We start from the raw sequence: 20,570 nt of genomic DNA, 5'->3' as shown, positions 1-20,570 counted from the left end.
ATCCCTTGAAGGCACCACGTGATTTTCCATTTGTGGCTGATTGTATCTTAGCAGTGCCTTCCTTCACAGGCAGGATTTCAACAGCCTGAACTAAACACTACAGCCTGGAGTAAATGTTTTAAAATATTTTTGAACTTCCAGTGTAGTTTGAACTACATTACCATATTTCCTTTCATAATCCTTTCCCTACCCTACCAAATCCCTGCAGGAAAAAAGGTGAGACAAATTAATCCGTGATGAGACAGAGCTGCGCTAGCACAGAGTGTAACTAACTTGCTTCTTTTCACTCTGTAAAGCATGAAACTCTCCACCATTATAAAACCTTGCCAACAAAACACACCATACAAATGTTTTAAGGCTGTGTAGATCCCACACAACTTCTTCGCATAACCGCCTCTCTGAAAATATCATTAACCTCATGGCACCCAGAAACAAAAATTCTGAAACGGCCCAGCAGTCACAAGCAAAATAGAAGATAAGCACCATAGAAACATATTTACTATTTACATACAATCCTATAAGTCTTTGGAGACTTCATACCAGATGCATTTATCACTGATGTTCTCATATGCTAAGACAGTTTTAATCCTCTGTTAGCCCACAGCTGTTACTATTAATCTGCTGCATAACCACAGGCTGTGAGCTTTATTTAAAGGGAGTGTAGAAAAGTTCAAACGTTCTCACAAACACAGCTCGTGTACTGCAGCAGGAACACTGTCCCCAGAAGCCTCCCTTTTACCAACCAATCGTCCCAGCGCTTTCAAAAAATAAAAAAACCACCAACCTTCAGCATTTAGGTGCTTTCAAAATTCTGCTCAGATACATGGCAACTGCCACTCTGGGTAGGCCCAAACCAGATATAAATAATCCTGAAACTGAGAGATTTTACCTTCTAGACAGCAACACTACTCTCGCCTTGTATCAGCTATAACATTTATACCCTTGTGCGCATCCTCCGTGTTCACAGAGGGCCAGACTAGAGCAGACTGAAACTCTGTACCTGTTGTGACCAATGTTGGCAAACTCTCCTCCGCTCTTCCCTTTCTCTCACCAGCTGCTAACACCCTCAAGTCTCCCCAAGGGTTCAAGATGTGTTAAAAAAAAAAAAAAAATATTAAATCAATTTTTTTTTTTTTTTTTTTTTTTTTTTGCCATAGACACCAGAGTTACACAGCTGCACCGCATCACTCTGACCTACTCCTTTTCCTGTAACTTTCAACACAGGAATTTCCAATCACTCAGTCTTACATAGGACTGAAGTCTCCAGACATGGAGCTCCTCAACCTTTTGTGATTCCAGAAGCCATCCACGTATGAGTGGGTGCAGGCTGTGGCCTGAGCTCAAGGCATGGGGGAATCTGACGGGAGTCCACCCTTGAGACTCGCGTTTACAGAAACCAGACCGCAGCTCACACAACGAAGTTCAGTGAAAATACTGTACCTAGGCACCATGGAAACTACATTCCTTCACAAATACCCTGTTTTTTTTCCATGAGTGAGTGTTACAGTTCTACATTGCTGTGGCAAAGCAAGATTTATTGGCATATTATGTGAATGTGATGGGACTTCTCACATGGTTTCATTCAGTGCCTTTGTTCAAAGGAAAATACTCTATTTCACTTCAGGTGTCTGTCTTGACATGTCCCTTCCCCTTACACTTGGACTTAAGGAGAGGAGAAAAGGAGGCAACACCCTGCTCTAAAGCCACCAACCAGCCAAAGGAACTCAGAGGGAAGAAAAGTTTGGGTTTGTTTTTTTTTTTAAAAAAAAAAGTCACAAAAGGCAGGAGGAATGAAAAACTTCTTTTTGAGAGGGACATTTAAGACTGTTCCTTATTTAAATTGATGTTTCAGAAGAACATGTCATTAAAAGATGTATAAACTTTAACTCTTCTATCCAATTGATTAATACAAACATGACAGTAATAGTACTGTTTTCACAAACACTTCTGGCACAAATCCTTCCAGCTGCCCCTCAAGGTGTAATACTCTCTCCAGGAACAGGGGGTGGCAGTGCAGAAGCAAACAGACAAAAAGAATTGAAGTTCCTTTTGAACTAGGAGAAGATTCTCTGGTACGCAGAAGACCATTGCAGTTACCTGCAGAAGAGTTCTGCAATAAGACACTGAAGACTTTGTCTTGTATTTTTCTTCAGATACAATGATTTTAAGGCTTTTTTTCTCAGAAGCAACCTGCTTGTTTTATTTTCATTATCATTATTATTTTTCTTCTAAAAATTTCACTGATACTCTGGACTATGCCTTTTCACCCCATTTTTTGAACCTCCAGCCATAATTTATAAAAATACTGAGATTAAATCCTCCCTGTACTGCTCCCAGGTACATTCTTTCCGAGGGAATTCAGCTGAAGTGACAGGTTATTCAACATACATGACTCAAGCAGTGGCTACGTGCTCTACGGTCCCCTGTAACCAGCTATTTTGTCCCAATTCCCACATGTACATGCTAGCTAGATTATTTACGGAAAACCCTACTATTTTCACAACGTAATGACTTTGGCTTACTTCCAGGTCTTATAAAATGCACGTATCTTTTGTTCCCTTTTCTTCTATTTCCTTGAGTATTCTTTATTTTTGTAATCAAAATTTCAAGGCTTCAGTTGTGTTTCACTACTGCAGATCAATGATACTTTATAAGGAAGGAAAAGTTAAAAACCTGTCATGGCAGATCATATAATTCTATTGCCTTTTCCAGAATTACCAACTGTTATTGATACTCTAACCCCTGGCACTAGAGACTAGGCCACCTGACTAAGATGATGATTCTGTGTAATTATTTTAATGATGTTTAAGGAGAGTAGTTCTCCTTACCTGGCTTCCTGCCTGCCACAGGTACTTCCATTCCCACACAGTAACCTCTGTGTTGAGCCCAACAATTTAAAATCAAACCGAAGCACGTCAATCATCAGGAAGCTAAAAGCCCACATGCAAGGACTGAAACCGATGAAGTGACATGGTTCTGACAGGTCTCTGCCAACGCCCCTTACTGTAGAAGAAAACACAAGCCCTTGATCCTGAATATCAGTATGTTCGGGAGAAAGTCAATTCTGAGCATCATGCATATGAGAAGGGTGGCTCACTAAATCTGGCTCAAACTTTTATCTTTCCGACGCTAAGGGGATGGGGGACAAAAGAAAATCCCAGAATGCTTTCAGCAAGTTATGCACCTAAGAAAAAAGCTACTCTTTTTAAGCACTTGCAAACAGCAAAACAGCCCACCTTTTCTCTTGTAATGACCATTAGCATGTCCTAACATCAAGTAACTATTTCTCACTTGCCTAAAGCCAGGTCTGTAAATAAGCAGCTCACCTTCAGTTGGTATATGCAGATGACAAGAAGAAAATGCACTAACACTTTGCTGCCTCGTCTGTTTCGGGAGAGGCTGTCAGCGTCCCCCCTGGGCCCTGGACATCAGCTTTCAGCACCTCACTGGATCACAGCCCCCTGCCCACACCCTCATGCTCCCCAGGAACCCCTGGCCCTCGTAGGGCTGGAAGGAAGAGAGCAGAGTGAGAAGTTACTGGGGCTGAAGGAGCTGTGGGGTAAAAACCAGGGACAATCTTGTGGTAATATGAACAATGCTGGCCCTGAGCAAAACTGTAGGGCTGGTCCCTGGAGCTGGGGCTCTGGGATGATGCTGAAGGCGAGGGACTGCCTAGGGAGAGCTGGTGAGGAGGAGAGGCAAAAGTCCAGGCAGCGCTACTGCGGCTCTTCTTCACCTCCATGGCACACCATGGGTACCGCCCAGCCAAGCTGCCACAGTTGGAACAGCGATCTCTGCTGTGGCCCACCCTGGCATTGCTGTGCAATCAAGGGAGTTAGTGCTCTTCTGCACATGAGTGAAGGGAGAAAGGCAAGTCAAATACTGGCCTCAGTGATAAAAGCATCACCTCACTAAGATTCAGAAAACACTTAAGGGTAGGCTAGGGAATGACCAAAAAAGGCTTTACATGTGCATTTCCGTTATGGGTCTGCTAAATTTGCAGTCTCTCTGCCCAAGAACAGCAAGGGGCTGCTCCTGGTGGTGCATATTCCCTGTGTCACTATTCTCTGCAGACAAACATGGGGAAGACAACATGCTATGTCCCATGAAATGGCAGCCAAGCTCCCCCCATCCTGGATGACTGGGACTACTTATGACACTGGCTAGAATCCAGAGGAAAACTACTGGTGCCACTTGACACTAACTGGATCCATTTAAATGAGCAAAAAGAACATTACAGACGTAAGAGTGAAGTATCAATTGTGGGGGGGTGGGGAGGAAGAGGGCAGATTTTGATTTTGCTTCATTGGTAGTTCTGTCCTTTAGCTCAAACAATCCCCTTTGAAAGCTCAAGTCAGCACAAAGGATGTGGGACAGCAGAGAACAGCACTCAGCTCAACATGCACAAGCTTTGACTGTCTTCAGAGACCAGCATTAATACTAAATGATCTGCTTAGTACACAAATTGCTTCTGTGTATGTCTCAAAAACATGAGTATGACATAACTGATATTCACATAATTTTCTCAGATTTACACAGAACAAGCAAACTGTGGACATGTGCTTACACAGACACTCATATACGCATTCGTCTGGAAATAAACCACATTTTCTTCAACCTGGGACCAACTCATCTGTTCTCCATAAACTCATCTTAGCCCCTCACTTACTCTAACATAAAAGAGCCTTTAGAAACCCACATCTGCCAAGAAGCACTTCCTCCCCTCAACTTTTAAGAGACTTAAACTAGCGTAAATTTAAGCCCTACACTACAAGTAAAGATAAAGGTCCAGTGCCTTCAAACACTTCAGGGACTTTAGAACAGAGCTTCCTCCACCACAGAAACAACACTAGTAACTTCATAATAAACCAAATGACAATTGATGCTTACTTTCAGAAGTCCCGAGTTAATGAGAAAGAATTGCTTTAGATGAAAATGCCTGAACAGACTTCCTCAGAATGATGATGCAAAGTAAAATATAATACGGATCCTTTTGTATTACAAATATAATTTATTCCACACCACAGTTGGAGGTATGCTGCTTTGTTTTGCTGCTTAAGAAGTTGGATACTAATTTTTATATCCCTTTGTTTTAAAGGCATGATCACTTGGGACTGCAAGTCCAAATGTGCAGAGCACTGAGAGGGAAAGAGATCAACAGTAAACAAAGTTCTAAAAAAAATGCAAATACATTTTTCATAATGTGGAAGACAGTGCCAAAGAACTCCAACATCAGCAAAGCTCTTTAGAAAAGATGATCTCAAATTTGCTATGCAATAAAGTCTGGTTTTTTGGTGAAATTAAGAGCCTGCAGTTCAAAGTGAATACTACCTTTCCAACAGTCAAAGGAGAAGAGAAGATGGGAATGCTACCTCTGGGAGCCAAGAGGTGATCTCTGTTCTGGATGGACTGTTATTTTTTAAATGACTTTTCTGAATTGCATAGAAGTTTGAAATGCTAGCCTGACCCACGGGAGGTAAGTTAGTGCTGAAGCAAGGCAGGCAAGAGCACAGTCAGCAGCTGTACTCTACTTTCTCAAATGTTCCGGGCTACCTAGTCAAGGGGGTGTGAGGCACGAGTAAGACACAGACACGACTGTCTGCTCAGGCAGAGGACTGCACCCTCCCTCCCTCGGTGGGAGGTTTTCGACTTCTGCAGTCTCCTGACAGGAGAAATACAGAGCAAGCCTTGCACCTCCCCTGCTGTTCTCAGCTCTGGCAAACACTAGAACTTCCTAACCAAAACTACACAACATTGTACTGCAAAAAGCAAACATACTCAAGCACAGCCTATGAGAGAGATGAACACTCAGCCAGATGGAGGCCTTGACTGGTCAGTTTGGACACCTCAGGGAAGCTGCAGAGATCTCAAAGAATAATGAAGGCTACCAGAGGTCTAGAAAACATGACCTAGGAGGAGAGACTACGTCATATTAGGAAAAGTTTTCTAATGTTTCAGCTAATTAATCACCAAACTGTCCAACCCAGAAAGGTTGTAGAACATCTGCAATTGCAGACAGCAATAGCATAGACATCTACGAGGAGCGACACCACTACAGCTTGTCCTCCCTAGGACCCAACAGATAGGTTAGATAGGATGTAGGGCTAGAAACTAGGACCTATCATTATTGACAAGATTTAGGATCTTATGTGAAAACTAATGTTAACAAATTCCATTTCATTGATATTACTAGTATTTGCCTCCGAAAAGGTGAACTTTGGAAAGTGCTAAAATAATTACTTTGTAACAAAAGCTTCCTGAAAGTTTACCAGCCCAAGATGCAAAAGCCTCAACCACAAGTTACCTGGGTGACTGGCGATATCAGAAAAAGATAAATGCATCTTTTTCAAGCTATTATTACAAGCAAAAAATAGTTTACACAGCAAGACACTCTGAGGAGGTTCCTCACAGCCCTAGTCCCTGCACAGGACTCCCAGTTACACATGCATGCGCTCAGACCCTGGGTGGCGTAAAGCTTCAAAGCTGCCTCAAAAATTACATCAAATTGTCATTGATGTGGATATGCTAATGCTGCAGATCTTAACAGACCATCCCAAATTAAGGGAATTACAGCTTTACACTAGCAGTAACATGATCACTATCAGAGCACATACAGTTTGATGTCAACTTCTGAAGTGAGGAAAATTTGACACAAGGCAAAGAAAATCTAATTCTATTGTCCCAGTAAAAACATCTAAGCATAATTCAGCTATGGATGGAAAGCTAATGATTTAGCAACTGTTTTAAGAATGTAAACGTTATTATGCCCTGAGGAATGACAGCTATTTGCTAAAATTATACTTCTATATCTACCTTTCCTTAAAAAGCTGTTCAAATGCCCTTAAGCTGTGTGGAAGGGAACACTGCATGTGCAGTGTTATTCTCAGCAGTTTATGTCGTACGTTCAGATATTTGGCATTTATTCACGTACCCCCTATATGCAGTCTCTGCCAAACAAACAGTGCCAGGACCACACCAGAAGCATCTACAGTGGCTGGCCAGTCTCAAGAGACATTCGCAATTGTACCAAACACTGTAATTTCAGTGTTGTGAATGTACCAAATAAAGGAGCAACACAAAGAATTAAAATGTGATGCCATAATTTTCTAAACCAATACAAACACTGTTGGCTCCCTCTGGTGCTAAATATAACATAGTGTTGCATGCTGAACTGCCAGAGAAGTAAGGCAATGATATAATCCAATTATTTTGTACAGTAGGTGACAGACATTCTAGTAATAAGTGTTACAGCAGCAGATTTCCTCTTACAGACAAAATCCTTAAGTCCTTATTCACAGCCTGTACCAACAGCTCTTATGTGCAGAAAGCACGACACACATCTTTAAGAAATGCCATTGTGATCCCGTGCAAACACACATGCCAGGCTCCCTTCCTCACGCCACGTTTTCGCTTCCTGAAAGTATGGTCTCCATCCCATTTTTTAAGAGCAGACTTAAAAAAAACATTTTCAGGCTCTAATTTCGTTAAATTGGCAGTGATTCCTAGAGTAGTTTTAAAAAGCAAACCAAACCCACTTTTAAACCCACCCAGTTATGCTACTGTGTACATTTATGCTTAAAAATACGCATTTGTTATGTCAAACAGACTACACAAATCAAATCAATTTTAACCAATCTATTACTAAATCTGCTGGTCAACACAGAGTACAGAATAAAAATCAAGCCACTTGTTCTATCCACAGACCCAAATGGCTGTTTGGGTTTTTAAAAATTCTATTCACGGCTTTAAATTTCCAGTGACACACCAAAGTATTCAAGTATGATGATTTACATTGTAAGCATTATTCCTTGAATCGTTTTTAACAACTATTTGAAACTTGCTTGCAGCTATTCCAAAGTGTTAGTTTCCGAAGCAAAACAAGGAAGTTTAATAATCTAATCCAGAAGGGCGGGATTTTTGGTGCTTTTTTATCATTGTGTGTAAAGAAGGGAAGCAGGCCGCAGGTTTCTCTTTCCTTCTCCTGCTCATCCTCCCTTTTTTAACAAGATAAAGGTAGAACAACTTAAGGATACTGCCCCATACAGACTCTCCATTTCCTACTTATTAAAGATTTAAGCACCGCTACGCAGAACAAGGTGTGTGGTGCAAGTGATGTTAATCTCCTCCACCTCCTGGATTAGCGGGGCCCTAGTGCCATTCCCAACAGAAGAGGATTTAACCTTAAAAAAACAGGTAATGATCCCGTGGTTGAAAAGGAAGCTGGTGACAAGGGCAAGAGAAGGGTGTTCCCAGTATGCTTCTTTTCATCCAGCTGTTCCTTGTATGTGTCAGCACCGAACAGCTGGGTCTCGAGCACCAGGCAGGCTGCTATCCTATTCCTCCAGCTTCCAGACAGCAGGAGGTTAACCCACCTCTCCCAAGCTTCTGTCCCCCCAGAATTAAACAAGTCTTGCTGGCATCCTCCAGTTACCAGTTGGTAAATTCAGCATGAGACATGACTTAAGGAGACTACACCTTTTAAAACTCTGTGAGAACCACAGGTAGGAAGGGCCTTCTCAGCAAACACCTACTCCCAAACCTCAGTCAACAGAAGAATTCCTCCTCCACTTCCTGAAAGCATACATTCTGTAAATTAACTACCACAATCTTAAATCCTAATTAACCACACTTTAGCAAACTTTATATTTTTATTTTAGGTCACTATTCCCAAATAAGTTCAAATTCTGAAAAGAAGTTTAAAGTAAGCTCAGGGAGACCAGGAGCTGGAAGACTTAGGTTTACTCCCAAACATCATCTAGACTCTCAGTGCAAGGCCTTGTGTCCCCATGTGTTAAATATGGATAATATCAAATTTTCGCTTAGTGCCGCTTAGTGCCTTGAAGAAAGGCATTATTGACACTTAAGTCTTATTAATACCCCATCTAATAAGAAATATAACACCAGTGTTTTATAATGGGGTACTATTTCTAGAGTTTTGGACAGCAGCTATGTATCACGAGTGAAAACAAAAATATTTTTATTTGTCAAAGAAAACATTACCTCTTCTTAAAAAAAAAGCAAAAATCTGTTGTAAAATCTTTCTAAATATGCAACATCACTTTTTACTAATTTTAAATAATACAAACAATCTATTTTAAATAATTTTATTTAATTTTAAAATAATAACTTTTAAGGCAAATATTTTGCCCAAATGGTGGCTCAATATTCGAAAAAGAGCGTTTTCTGTGTTGTATTATTATACTGCATTACTATAGCTTAGAACATGCTTAACTGTAACACCAAGTGTCTACTTAAAGGAAATGACTGTAACATCAATAAGAGGTCTTTGTTTCACTTCAAAAGATTCCAGAGTGTATTTTGTCTTTTCAACTGAATGAAAAGGAAACATCTCAATTGACTTCTGGTCAGAAAACCAGAAAGAACTGTATTCACTGTTATTTAAGTCACATGAAAGTATGACTTGTACAAAAAAAAAGAACCAGCACACTGCCATTGGATACCAAGAAATAGCTTTTCTTTCTCAACACGGGCAGTATCAAGTAACGTTAGCAGGCAACTAGGTTACAAACTCACTTCAGAAACTTCACCCTTGACTGCAAACACATTTCCAGTGCGAGAAGAGTAACGTGAACTGCCATTGTATAACAAGCCTTCATGTAGAGTGCAGAGGATTATATGCTCAGCAGAGGCACCAAAGAATATCCCTAGCCATCATGGGCAACGTACTTACAAATGCTGCTGACAGCTTCGGGCCCTGAGAGGTGGGCTGCAGGTTATACGGCATGACTTACTGATATGGCAAGCCTGAAAAAAACACTAATTTAGACAGCCTTTAAGCAGCTGATCAAAAGGCTCTGACAGAGGAGATCTAAGCAACAGTTAAGGATGTTTCTGTTTTAACTGCTTATGCCCTTGGGAGATCACCACCTCTGCAGAAGAGCTGGCAGAGTGGGATAGTGTGCCCGTGCCTCAGCTGCTGCAGTTCTTAACTTTGCGTACCGTCTTCAGCTGCAGAGGCAGGTAAACGCGCATTAATATGCCACATGAAACTGGGGAAGCTGATACTGACCTTCATCACTACAATGCCAGCAAAGGTACTGGCCAGATTGCTAGGGGACAGAAACACTTCAAACCATTGCATTTCTTTGCTCTGTTGCAACAGAAGAAGGAACGGATCTTGCACAAGCATAATTCTCCTGGTCCCAAAGTAAATTATGTCCAAGTTGTCTATCTCCACCCATTAAAAGAGAAGAACTGCTAGATGAAATATAAAAACATTCATAATGGATGCCTGACATTCCTGTGATCAACACACACCTGCTTTACACAGTTCTCCTCATGCTGTGGAGCAAAGCATCAATAAGAGGGCATGACTATTTCAAGATCAGAACAACCACTCCTCTTTCAGCCATGAGCCAAGAGTTTATTATTAAAACACAGACTAAGCCAAATGATAATTATGTCAAATATAAAACTGCCCTTCTTAGATGTCCTACATCCAAACTCTGCAGCTTCTGATGACATCTGCTAATTTAATGTAAGCTTCATTAAGCTCAGGCCCTTTATTAAAAGCACATTTTCCTCATAAAGGCTTCATTTTATCCAAACATCACAAACTCCAGAAATTACTTCAGATACACTAGAAACTTAACAGCAGTGAGTTGCTGCCAAGGCCCATTTCAGATTGACAGCAATTTTAATAAGCAGCGATGTATTTACTGACATATAGATCCTGGATTTAATATTTTATTACCTGAATAATTTGTATCAGCATTTGAACAGGATTTTACCACTGAATGTTACTGCAAAGGCCAGTTTCTCAAAGCTTTATCAACTGGCTTCAAATACATTGCATTTCTGTACTTGTCATGGAAAAGAAAATCAGGGCAATGCAGTTTACCAATTTTCATCTTGCAAGTCACTTCCAAGACCTGTACAAGAGGAAAGATGTCTGATACAAACCCCCAGACTGGTAAGAAGCTAAGCTGGGGAAGTTGACAGCAGAACTGGCTGTTGGTCTCACTCTCCCTTTTCCACTGCAGAGCCATTAAACCCCTAAGTAAATTTCCAACTCTGTAAAAGACTTTTAGCCAGCAGCCAGTCTTCTCTTCTAGCAAGCATTAGCTCCCACATATTTGTGGATAAATATTTGCTGGACTGGAACCTAACAACTTTCAGGAGAGCTGCTTACTCAGTAAAGTCAGTTTTTACATCATAGCTTTTACATCATCTGATCTAATCAATGCAGCCGGAACAGGTTACTCACCGATCAATCACAATCTCTTTCTGTCTTAGCAGCCCCTCTTTAATTTTCATTAGAGATTCCCAGTTGCTGAAGTCCTGATAGCTGGTAGCTGGGTAACTTTGACGAGATGTTCCAGTCGGAACCTGCATAAAATAATTGTAGAATTAGCCTCCAAAACAGTAAAGGTAAATAAAATCCTAGATATTAGGGCATTTACAAAGTGGTTTGTTGTTTCAGAAACTTAACAGTTGTTTTTCAGTTTAATTCAGAGTTGCTTTATAGAAAACAATCGGATTTATAAACAAGTTTCTTGAAACAAACTTCAGTCCAGTGTCAGTGATATAAAACTTATTTTATCATTTCTCTACTAAAGAATTCATAGCTCTGAAAGCAGTTGGAGATTAAAAGCTCATTTATAATTTAAGTACATGATTAAGACAAACACCACAGAATGATCATATCCTGCTGGAATTCTTATAGTACTACAAATGAGATAGCTTGATAGCTTTAGACCTGCTGATAACTGCAGATAACAGCTACCATTCCTTTCACTTGTTTGACTCCCACCGGTAACTTTAGGATATAGAGAAAGAAAAATTCCCCTAGGTGTGTGTGCATTTAAAATATAGAACCATGGGAATACAATTCTGGTTAAATTCTGTTTCCAAGAATAAAAGTTCCACAAGTAACAGGTTTCAGGCTTTCCATTCATCTTCACAAAAGCCAGGCTATGAGTCTCACAAGAAACTGAGAACAACAGTTGAACTGAATATGAGCCAACAACATTACGGTTTGGAAGAAAAGTAAACTACTAACTGGGATGTTTAATCAAGAAAATTTTTATACTCACAATATAAAAAGTATTACAAATATTTGTATCAGGAATTCACATAAGGGAAGGTTTAAGTTAGAACTTCTGTGATCAGACTGAGGGATCCCAGCATCGGCTGCCACGAGGCATCATCTAATCTTTCACCAGTTTTTTTAATCACTGAAAAAAAGATTTCTCTTTTTATTATCTGGGGGGCATCCCAGACTATGTTGCCTTTTTATGGTTTTGGAAGAGAGCAGAAGGGGAAAAAAAGTGAAGATACGGCTAATTTTTTAAAAAAAGTTTAAGTAGATTTTAGGATATTTTTACTTGTATTGCTCTAAAATGTATTAAATTTCATTTGAAATTACAATAAACTGTATTAAGACCAAGACATACCATCAACAATTAAAATTAGGTAAACAATTGTCAAGCAGTCCATGCTTCCGGTCAACGCTTCACTATGAATTATAACACTGAATGGAGAGAATTCATTGCCTAAACCCCCACACCATGATGTGCTGAAGTCAGGAACCAACTCCTGACAGCTGTGGTCTCTTCTGTAAGTTGAGAAAGTATTTTTTCCCCATTCAGTCTAGTTCAGTCCAATCCCTAGCTTGCTCATTGACAAAATGGACAGAAACACATCTTCCCTCTTTTAATTTATAACTTAAAACCAGACACAAGATGACAAGACTTAGTAGTTCTAAAACCTTTCAAAACTGTCACACCGCTGCTTTCAGGGAATATTTCCTTTACTTAATAAACTGGATAGCTTCAATAGTAAAATTAATCATGAATGGTTTAAAAAAAACAAAACCACATCAACAATACTAGACATTAAACACTTCGTAACAATTTCTGGCCAAAGACACACTGAAAATGTTGACTGTGTTCCTTGCCAGACAATATCAAGTATTGTATCTTTATTGAAAAGGCCATATTGACTGGATTTTTTGAGGAAAAGTAAAATGTGAAAATAATATTAAAATAAAATTTTCTCTTAAAATGGTTCACTGATTTATGTCTGGTTAATATTTCTTATCCCCTGCTCATTCATTCATGATTACATCCCACAAGCAATAAAACCCCGCAGAAAATATTTGAAAATTCTATAAAATGTTGCACCTAAAAAAAGTGCCTCATACAACTGCTTACTGAAGGATATTCTAGGTTTGAAAGTTTTGCGAGAACAAAACTTGCCACATCTGCAATTTCTAGTAAGTCAGTCCATTAAACCTATGTTTATTCAAAGAAGTTACGTTAAAGATGGCATTGCACTCTACTGGGAGGCACGGAATGGCAAAGCTAAATGCTGCTTGGATTAAGATCTACCACCCATTCGTTAACATTTGCTATCAATTTAGCAGTTGTCTTGCTTCATTTTTCATGCACAATCATCAATATTAGCATGAAAAAAAAATCTTAAATTGGTGAGATCACCTTGGCTTTTTATGGTTTGGGCAGCAGTCTAATAAAACTTAGGAAAGATACCAAGGCATGATTCTTCCTGTAAGTAATACATGTGCAGGGTCTTTAAGGATCAATGAATCTAAAATTGTTTTGCCTGGGTCGTTCAGTCCAGACCAGATAACTTCACAGTCATCTTTGGTGCTTACAGAATACCTTAGGATTGTCACATATTGTTGTGTATTACAGTTATTCATGTGACTGGCTGAATTAACAGGCAGCAGCACAAAACTATTCCAGTGAAAGTCTCTCTTAGTCACACATGCCATGTCATGCAGTATAAAGTGACAACATCAGGAACTATCACTGTATTTTGTGTCATGAATTTTTTTCCTTTGCTTCTCCCACTACAGTGCTGAAGAATGCTTTTCTACATCCACCTCAATACTATTACGCTACATTCAAAAAAAGAGAAAGAAACAGTCCTTAATGCAGTTGGGATTAGATCCTTGCTTTCCAGGGCTTGAAATTCCATTTCTACCCAAAAGAAACAACCCACACAGGTTTGATGTGATAAACAGGAAATATATGGCTTTATAAAGCCAAATCAACCCATTTATTGAGCAAGGTGAATTTTATCTTTATGACTGAACTATAAGAATGAAGAGATTAAAAGACAACTATTTAAATATGTACCCATCTTAACTGAAAACATTTCGGAAGCCATCAGTGGTTTCTCCAGCAAAATTCGTCAAAGCAAACCAAATACTTCTATCCAGCACCTTTGCAAACTTAATAGTTTGCACTAAAATTAGAAAGAAACCCTTCAACTTTGGTACAATAAGTGACTATACAAGAAGTTAATTAAATATTAAGGCTGCTAAAAAGCAAGGCAATGAGTTTTGCAAAGTTAAGAACAGCGTAATATTTTGTCATTTAGATGCTAATGATAGTGTGGGGGTTTTCTAAAAAAACATCTAATACATAGGCCTCCTTAGCTGACTGACTGAGATGCTTTTGGCTTTGGAATACATCTAATCTTATGGAGTATATACATGCTGTATACACATACATAACAACAAATAAAATATTATTTCGTATTGTAACTGTGTGCTTCGATTTGTCCCTCTGAAGAGATGAAAACAGAAATATTTTTTGTTGTTGTTTCTGATATCATGTTTCAGCCAATAAAAAAAAATATGCTAAAAATACTTCTTAGCACTTCCCAGAATAACAAGACATTTCACTCATTTATGAGCACATGGTGTTGACTACTCCAAACAGCTTTCTAGCTGCTTTGAATGGTGTGGTAACACACAGACAGTCCACTTACATTCGAGTATTTTGTCTCCTAAGGACATCAAACCAAATAGCGAGAGCAAGATACACTTTTAGGACTCACGCACAGAAAGCCATCCACAACCCCAAGTCCTCAGCTTGAATTCTCCACAACCACAAAATAAAATACCAGCTTGAAACACACAGCATTCTTTTCCATCTGCCCTAGAAAATGTAACTATTTTTGTCACCTGGCGCCTTTTCCAAGAGTATCAGCCTTGGACTGAGAACATCTGTTCAGTTAAAACAGTATCCTTTGCACAGTGGTGTCCAAAGGTCCTCACTAGCTTGTTTTTTGACAAGGGCTTGGCCTTGACTTTCACGACCTGGCAAGCCTTCAAGTCACTGCTGAGGCACAGCTAGCTGCTGGGAAAAAAATAGAATAAAAAAATCTTTGCTGTACTAGCCTATATGCAAATATTTATTGCTGGAACACACATTGCTGACTGATTCCATCATGTTTCTTAACAGTGGGAAAATAATTTTTCTCTGGACTAGAGGGTAACAACATTTGGATAACTGAGGCCAACAATGGCTGGGGTTTTAATTGTGCTAATTAAAATTATCTTCTCCAAACATGCTCGTAGTTTCTGCCTGAAGCAGTTCAGTGTCTCAGCACACAAGAGTAGCACAGTATTCCATGTAACAAGGCTGCATTGCAAAGTAAATGTGGAGTCCAAAAATTTCAGAATGATAGCTCATCTCAAAAAAAGCAATGGACTTTAAAGGGGTTTTTTTTCTGAAAGTTGCAGTTTAAATAATTTAGCACTGTCTATACTACAACTGTAAAGTTTTCACAGCCCACTACTAACAGCTAGCAGAGCGCCAAAAGTTATGCTAAGTGAATGATCCCTTTTGGCAAACTGCTTGCACTGCCCCACGCTATCATAAAACCCCCTCTGTAGGTATCACTCTTCTCTCACTGCATTTTACAGGCATTCATTATTCAGGAGAAAGAGAATTCCTTGCATCCACAGCTAACCCAAGGCAAAGAATCGGCACAACCAATGTCAGCAGCAACACAAATGGTTCCTTTTGTTCGACTGACAGCGGAGGAAACAAATACGAGTGTCACCACGGGCTGTGCCTCAGGGACATGGCACTTGCCCTACCACCTCACTGGGCAATGAGGGAGAAAGAAGAGATTGATGTGGCAGCAGCAAGCCCAAATGCACTATTATCACAGAGACACCTCTTGCCTTTTGCTCCCCTGTGATGGGAAAAGCATTAGGTCTGTAAAAGCAGAGCAGTGTTCACTGATGAACTCTGCAACTGCTCCCCGCCTTGGGTAAGGAAAGAAGGATTTACCCATCCCTTCCTCCCTACCCAGATTTCTTCCTAACCTCAGGCCGAGTGTTTCAGCTCACAACAGCTCCTTTAATTCAGACAATCCTGGAGGATCATCCATCTTCTTGCCAGCAAACCACGACAGGGCTGGTGGCTCTCATGCAGGAAAAGCAAGAGGAGGCTGCAACCATGGAATCAGGCCCTAATTTTAAATCACTTTAAAAGCAAGGCAAGGAATCATTTCCATAGAAAGAGGCTGTGCCTTGCTGAAATGCACTAGAAAGAACATTCACAAAGAAGCATTATAACAGATTCCCAAATGGGTAAAAACAAGGCTATGGCCTGATTCAAGAAATCCTGACAAGTGGTGTCTGTCTTTCACTACCACCTACTTACTGCTCCATTCTGCTCCATCTTTGCCATTTAGGGAAGACAGTGTTTCTGCTCAGCACGATATAATCACTAAAATTCTTGGCCGCAACACTTAGGCTGTACCATTTTGCTATACTTTCACAGATCTCCAGCAGTCATGGGGGAGCGAACATCTAATCATGCCCTCACACCCTTATTCCAGCTGTGGTACACATGGTGTTCTTTGGGGAATTTTTAATGAGGAGGACATAATTAAAATCAAAACTGAAACATCATCATATTGTGAGGTACTGAGAAATACAGACATATCATAGACAGGTTAGCGTTGCCAACAGCAAGTGGTGAAATCCAGCATGGGAAAAAAAAAATAAATAAAAAATACATCAGTAAGGCTTGGAAAAAATTCCCAAACACGTACTTTATACAGACAGCAACCTGCAGTGTAGTTAATATAAGAGGGACCACAACTAACAGGGAGAAGAAACTTGACAGGAGTTCACAATTTAACCTGCCTGAAAATCAGCTTAATGCAAGTCTGGATTGCCTATATATGATACGTCGGGTCACAGAGAAAGGGGTTGAGGGAAGGAATAAGACAGTGACTTTAAATAGCTCTGGCATAAACCCAGTTGGGAGAACATGTTCGGTTCTGGGCATCATACTACCAGAAAGTCACTGAAATAGTAGAACATGTTCAAAGAAGTGCAATCTAATGATTAAAAAGCTTAGAAAGAGTGATTTATTAGTAAAGAGCTAAATACCACAAAGGCTGAAGAGACATGAAATCAGCCAGCAAATACTACGTTTCCTAGGCTGAGAGTCCATACAAACCAAGGTTGATGGAATGAAAATTGAGATACGAGAATCTGGTATAAGAGTATCAGGAGAGGGGGGAAAAAAAAAAAAAAACAAACCCCCACAAAAAAACCAACCACCACCCAACCCCAAACAACCTAAAAAGAAGGAGAAAAGTAGCAAAAGCATCTCACAAACAACTGAAAGAAGATTCAGATTTTAAGATTTTAGGATCTGCACTGAATAAAGTTTAGGAACTAAAGGGCAAGCCAGGCCTTACTTGATGACACATCAGGACGACTTCTCAGTGTTAGGGTTAAACTATGCTGCGACCAAGTAAGTACATGTGACTAAGGACAGAACTGACTACACTATGTTGAGAGGAGAATCACAGTTAGGCTTCAACCTCATAGACTGAAAAACAAGATAAAACTCATTTAAGAAAGGACTTACCTTAAAAATATCTAGCCACAGTTGAACTACATGGATGCTACACAGGATTTCTACAGAATAAGCAGCCAGTATGACAGACGCACTAATTGTTATCCCAGTTTGCAGTTGTCTAAGTTAGTGTTGGTAATGTGGAGCCTCAAAATTGGCTAAACAATACAACAAAACAACAGACAATTCCCGCGCCCCCGCCATTTTCATGTGGGTTTTTGCCGTTATAGAATCAGACCCATTCAGTTTGGCGTTGCAGTATCATACAGGGCTTTACAAAACAAGCACATGAAGTCCTTTGCTAGTGTACTAACCTGATCCTTCTCTTTGTAGCAAGTGTTTAAAATTGTGATAATGAGTTGTTCTGTTCTGTTCTGCAAAGGGGGGGGGGGGGGGTTTGGAGGGGGGTCAACATGCTTTTCTTCGGTTAGATGGAACCGCATTATTGCGTCTGTTGCATGACTTTTTAAAGCTTTTCCTATAAAAAATTAAAATGCTAATGCTGACTACAGACAATACCACTATCACTGTATCTTTTAGAAAGTACAAAGCTTTCAAAAAGGAAAAGAATAAAGAGTAACAGCATTGAAATGCCTCCTAAAAGCAGCACTCCCTCTAGCCATTAAACTTTTTTCAAGAATGTTTGTTGAGGCCTCCTTCACAAATTAAATGCCCATTGCACACAAGGCATTACATGCTTTATTAGAGACCTCACAGACTTGACCCACATAAGCCCCGGAGGAATCTGACTGTCCTACGAGTTACTGTTATTTATACACTTACTGCTTCCCCAGCATTGTTTATACTGCAGCTGAGGCTTCTGAACTTTGTCAAGGTGAGGTCTGATAACCGCAGCAAGAGAGGAAGACATGATCCCTTACCACAATAGCTTACAAATGAATTAAGAGCAAAGCATACAAGCACATGGTTGCTGGGATACTAAGAGAGATGGGAGAAAACAAATGCTAAGGTCAGGTATGCTATTCACCAAGTAGGAAAAAAATAAAATAAAAAAAGAAGCAGAGTTTTGCTACTGATGGCATAGTTAGAAGGTTTTGATAGCAACTGCATGGTCACTTAAACATGGCATAAATTTACACTGCTGTCAAAGGGAGGGGGGCCTGTTCTCCTGCCCCTTCTCACCACTTCAAACATTCATACCTTTCAGCTCCCTTCTGACAGCCCTAGTCCTACACTCTCCCTCCATCCCATACGCATGAAGGTTATTTGTATCTAGGTCAGGCTCCTATCAGATTCATTGTACAAGGCGATGTGAAATCTAGCGCTGGCACACACTGTTAAGTGGAAAAGCAGCATACGAGACGACACGTTTTGCAGTGGCACAGCTTTGTGGTGGATTAGTATGAACACGTAACCACAAGTTGAATTATCTCAGCTCCAGACAGTGCCAAACTCTCTAAAAGTATCAGTTTGTGAACTGAGTATTTTCTAAGCTTCTGAAAAAAAGAACTACTATGCAATCGCTGTGACACTGTCAAGTTACTGGCCAAGAGTGGGTGTTTAGATACGCAATCAGTATCAGAAAAGGAACTTCCACATGAAGGAGGCATAAGAGAATAAAAATAAAAGCCTCCTGCGCTTTCTCATCTTTCAAAATAGTCCTGTGCTGGTTATCTGAATTATGAAAGCGCACACAGGACCAGAAGCACAGTCGTAGTCTACAGTCAGAGACTGTATGTGTGACAGATCTGTATGTGTTCAGAATCTGCATCCAGCAGGGGTTATTGAGTGAAACAGGAATATAACAGGGAATTAGTAAGGGAGGTGAACCGGAATGCTGGCCACCACTTAACTGGCAAGGTTTCGTTCCCTCTAGCATCCTTGATGGTATTGTGCAAAAGTCTGAAACAACAAACTATGAAGCCTCTGAAAAGACTTTGCAAGACCCCTACAGATGCATGTTGTTACTGTATGAGGCAAGGACAGCCTCATTAAAAGAGGCTGCAGCCACTCAGCAGTCCTCGGTGACTTTCTCATCTCTGCCACCTTAAGCTACTACGCTCTTAAAGGGTGACATCGGCACTCCCAGAGCTGCACGCTAGATTATAGACCCTCTTCTGCTTATCTTCCTATGAACAATTACACTTCTCTTGCTTTTATGTGTTATTATAACATTCCTTTATACTCCACGCAACACCAATATTATTTTTGTCAGAAATCCTTTCCATTTATATTCTGGCAAATGTTACGAACACAAAACACTTCTAGGTGCCACTTAATATGACGTTAAAAGCAACAGTGCCTGGAATTTTCCACTGATAACAATTGGGTCTTTCCTAAGTATAGAAGCACTTGTTTTATTAAGTGTTCATTTTATCTTCCCATTACATTTAAATTCAAGTGTTCTTCACTAAAAGGAAAAAAAAAAAAAATCTGGATACGAAAGGGAACTTCCACAAGGAGAACAACTTTAACCTTTTTTTCTTCCTTGAAGCTTTTAGTGAAAACTTCACTGTTAAATTCATTTTTTTGTTTGTTTCCTATTCTGGCCTGGAAAGCAGCATGACCAAAAAGTGACTATAGTTATTCAAAGCCCAAAAAAAGACTACTGTTTTAAGTGCTGCACAAATGCAGGACATGTTATTCACTACAAATTTTTATGAACTGTACAAGTAAGACAGAAATAGATTAGAAAAAAGGAATAGTTGGGAAGGTAAGTCGCAAATCAATCATGAATGGAAGCACCCCTAAAAGTAAAATGTCTTGGTCATTTGCACTCAGGCATCCTCAACCAAGTTCTGATCGTTTATAAAAACCTCTGTGTTAAATGTACATTGCTAATATCTACAAATACCAATTTACTAAGGGCCAGTGTTGATTGCTCATTCATTACTAATTACTCCTGCTTATGGCCGAAAAAGAATGGATGCAAAAAGTGACCTAGAAAGC

The 20,570-nt window shown here is 39.9% G+C and overlaps 1 protein-coding gene across 1 annotated transcript in view; it reads right to left on the bottom strand.

Moving 5' to 3' along the window:
- The window catches only part of CEP85L (centrosomal protein 85 like), a 122,427-nt gene that overhangs the window by 20,362 nt on the left and 81,495 nt on the right, over nucleotides 1-20,570 (bottom strand). Inside the window, exon 4 of the mRNA XM_059831526.1 lies at nucleotides 11,228-11,349. Within this exon, the coding sequence (XP_059687509.1) occupies nucleotides 11,228-11,349 (122 nt within the window). The remainder of the gene's footprint in view (nucleotides 1-11,227; nucleotides 11,350-20,570) is intronic.

Source organism: Gavia stellata, chromosome 2, assembly GCF_030936135.1.
Source record: "Gavia stellata isolate bGavSte3 chromosome 2, bGavSte3.hap2, whole genome shotgun sequence".
NCBI lineage: Eukaryota > Metazoa > Chordata > Aves > Gaviiformes > Gaviidae > Gavia > Gavia stellata.
Note: the sequence above shows the minus strand (reverse complement) of the source record. Positions and strands in the feature narration are given on the sequence as shown.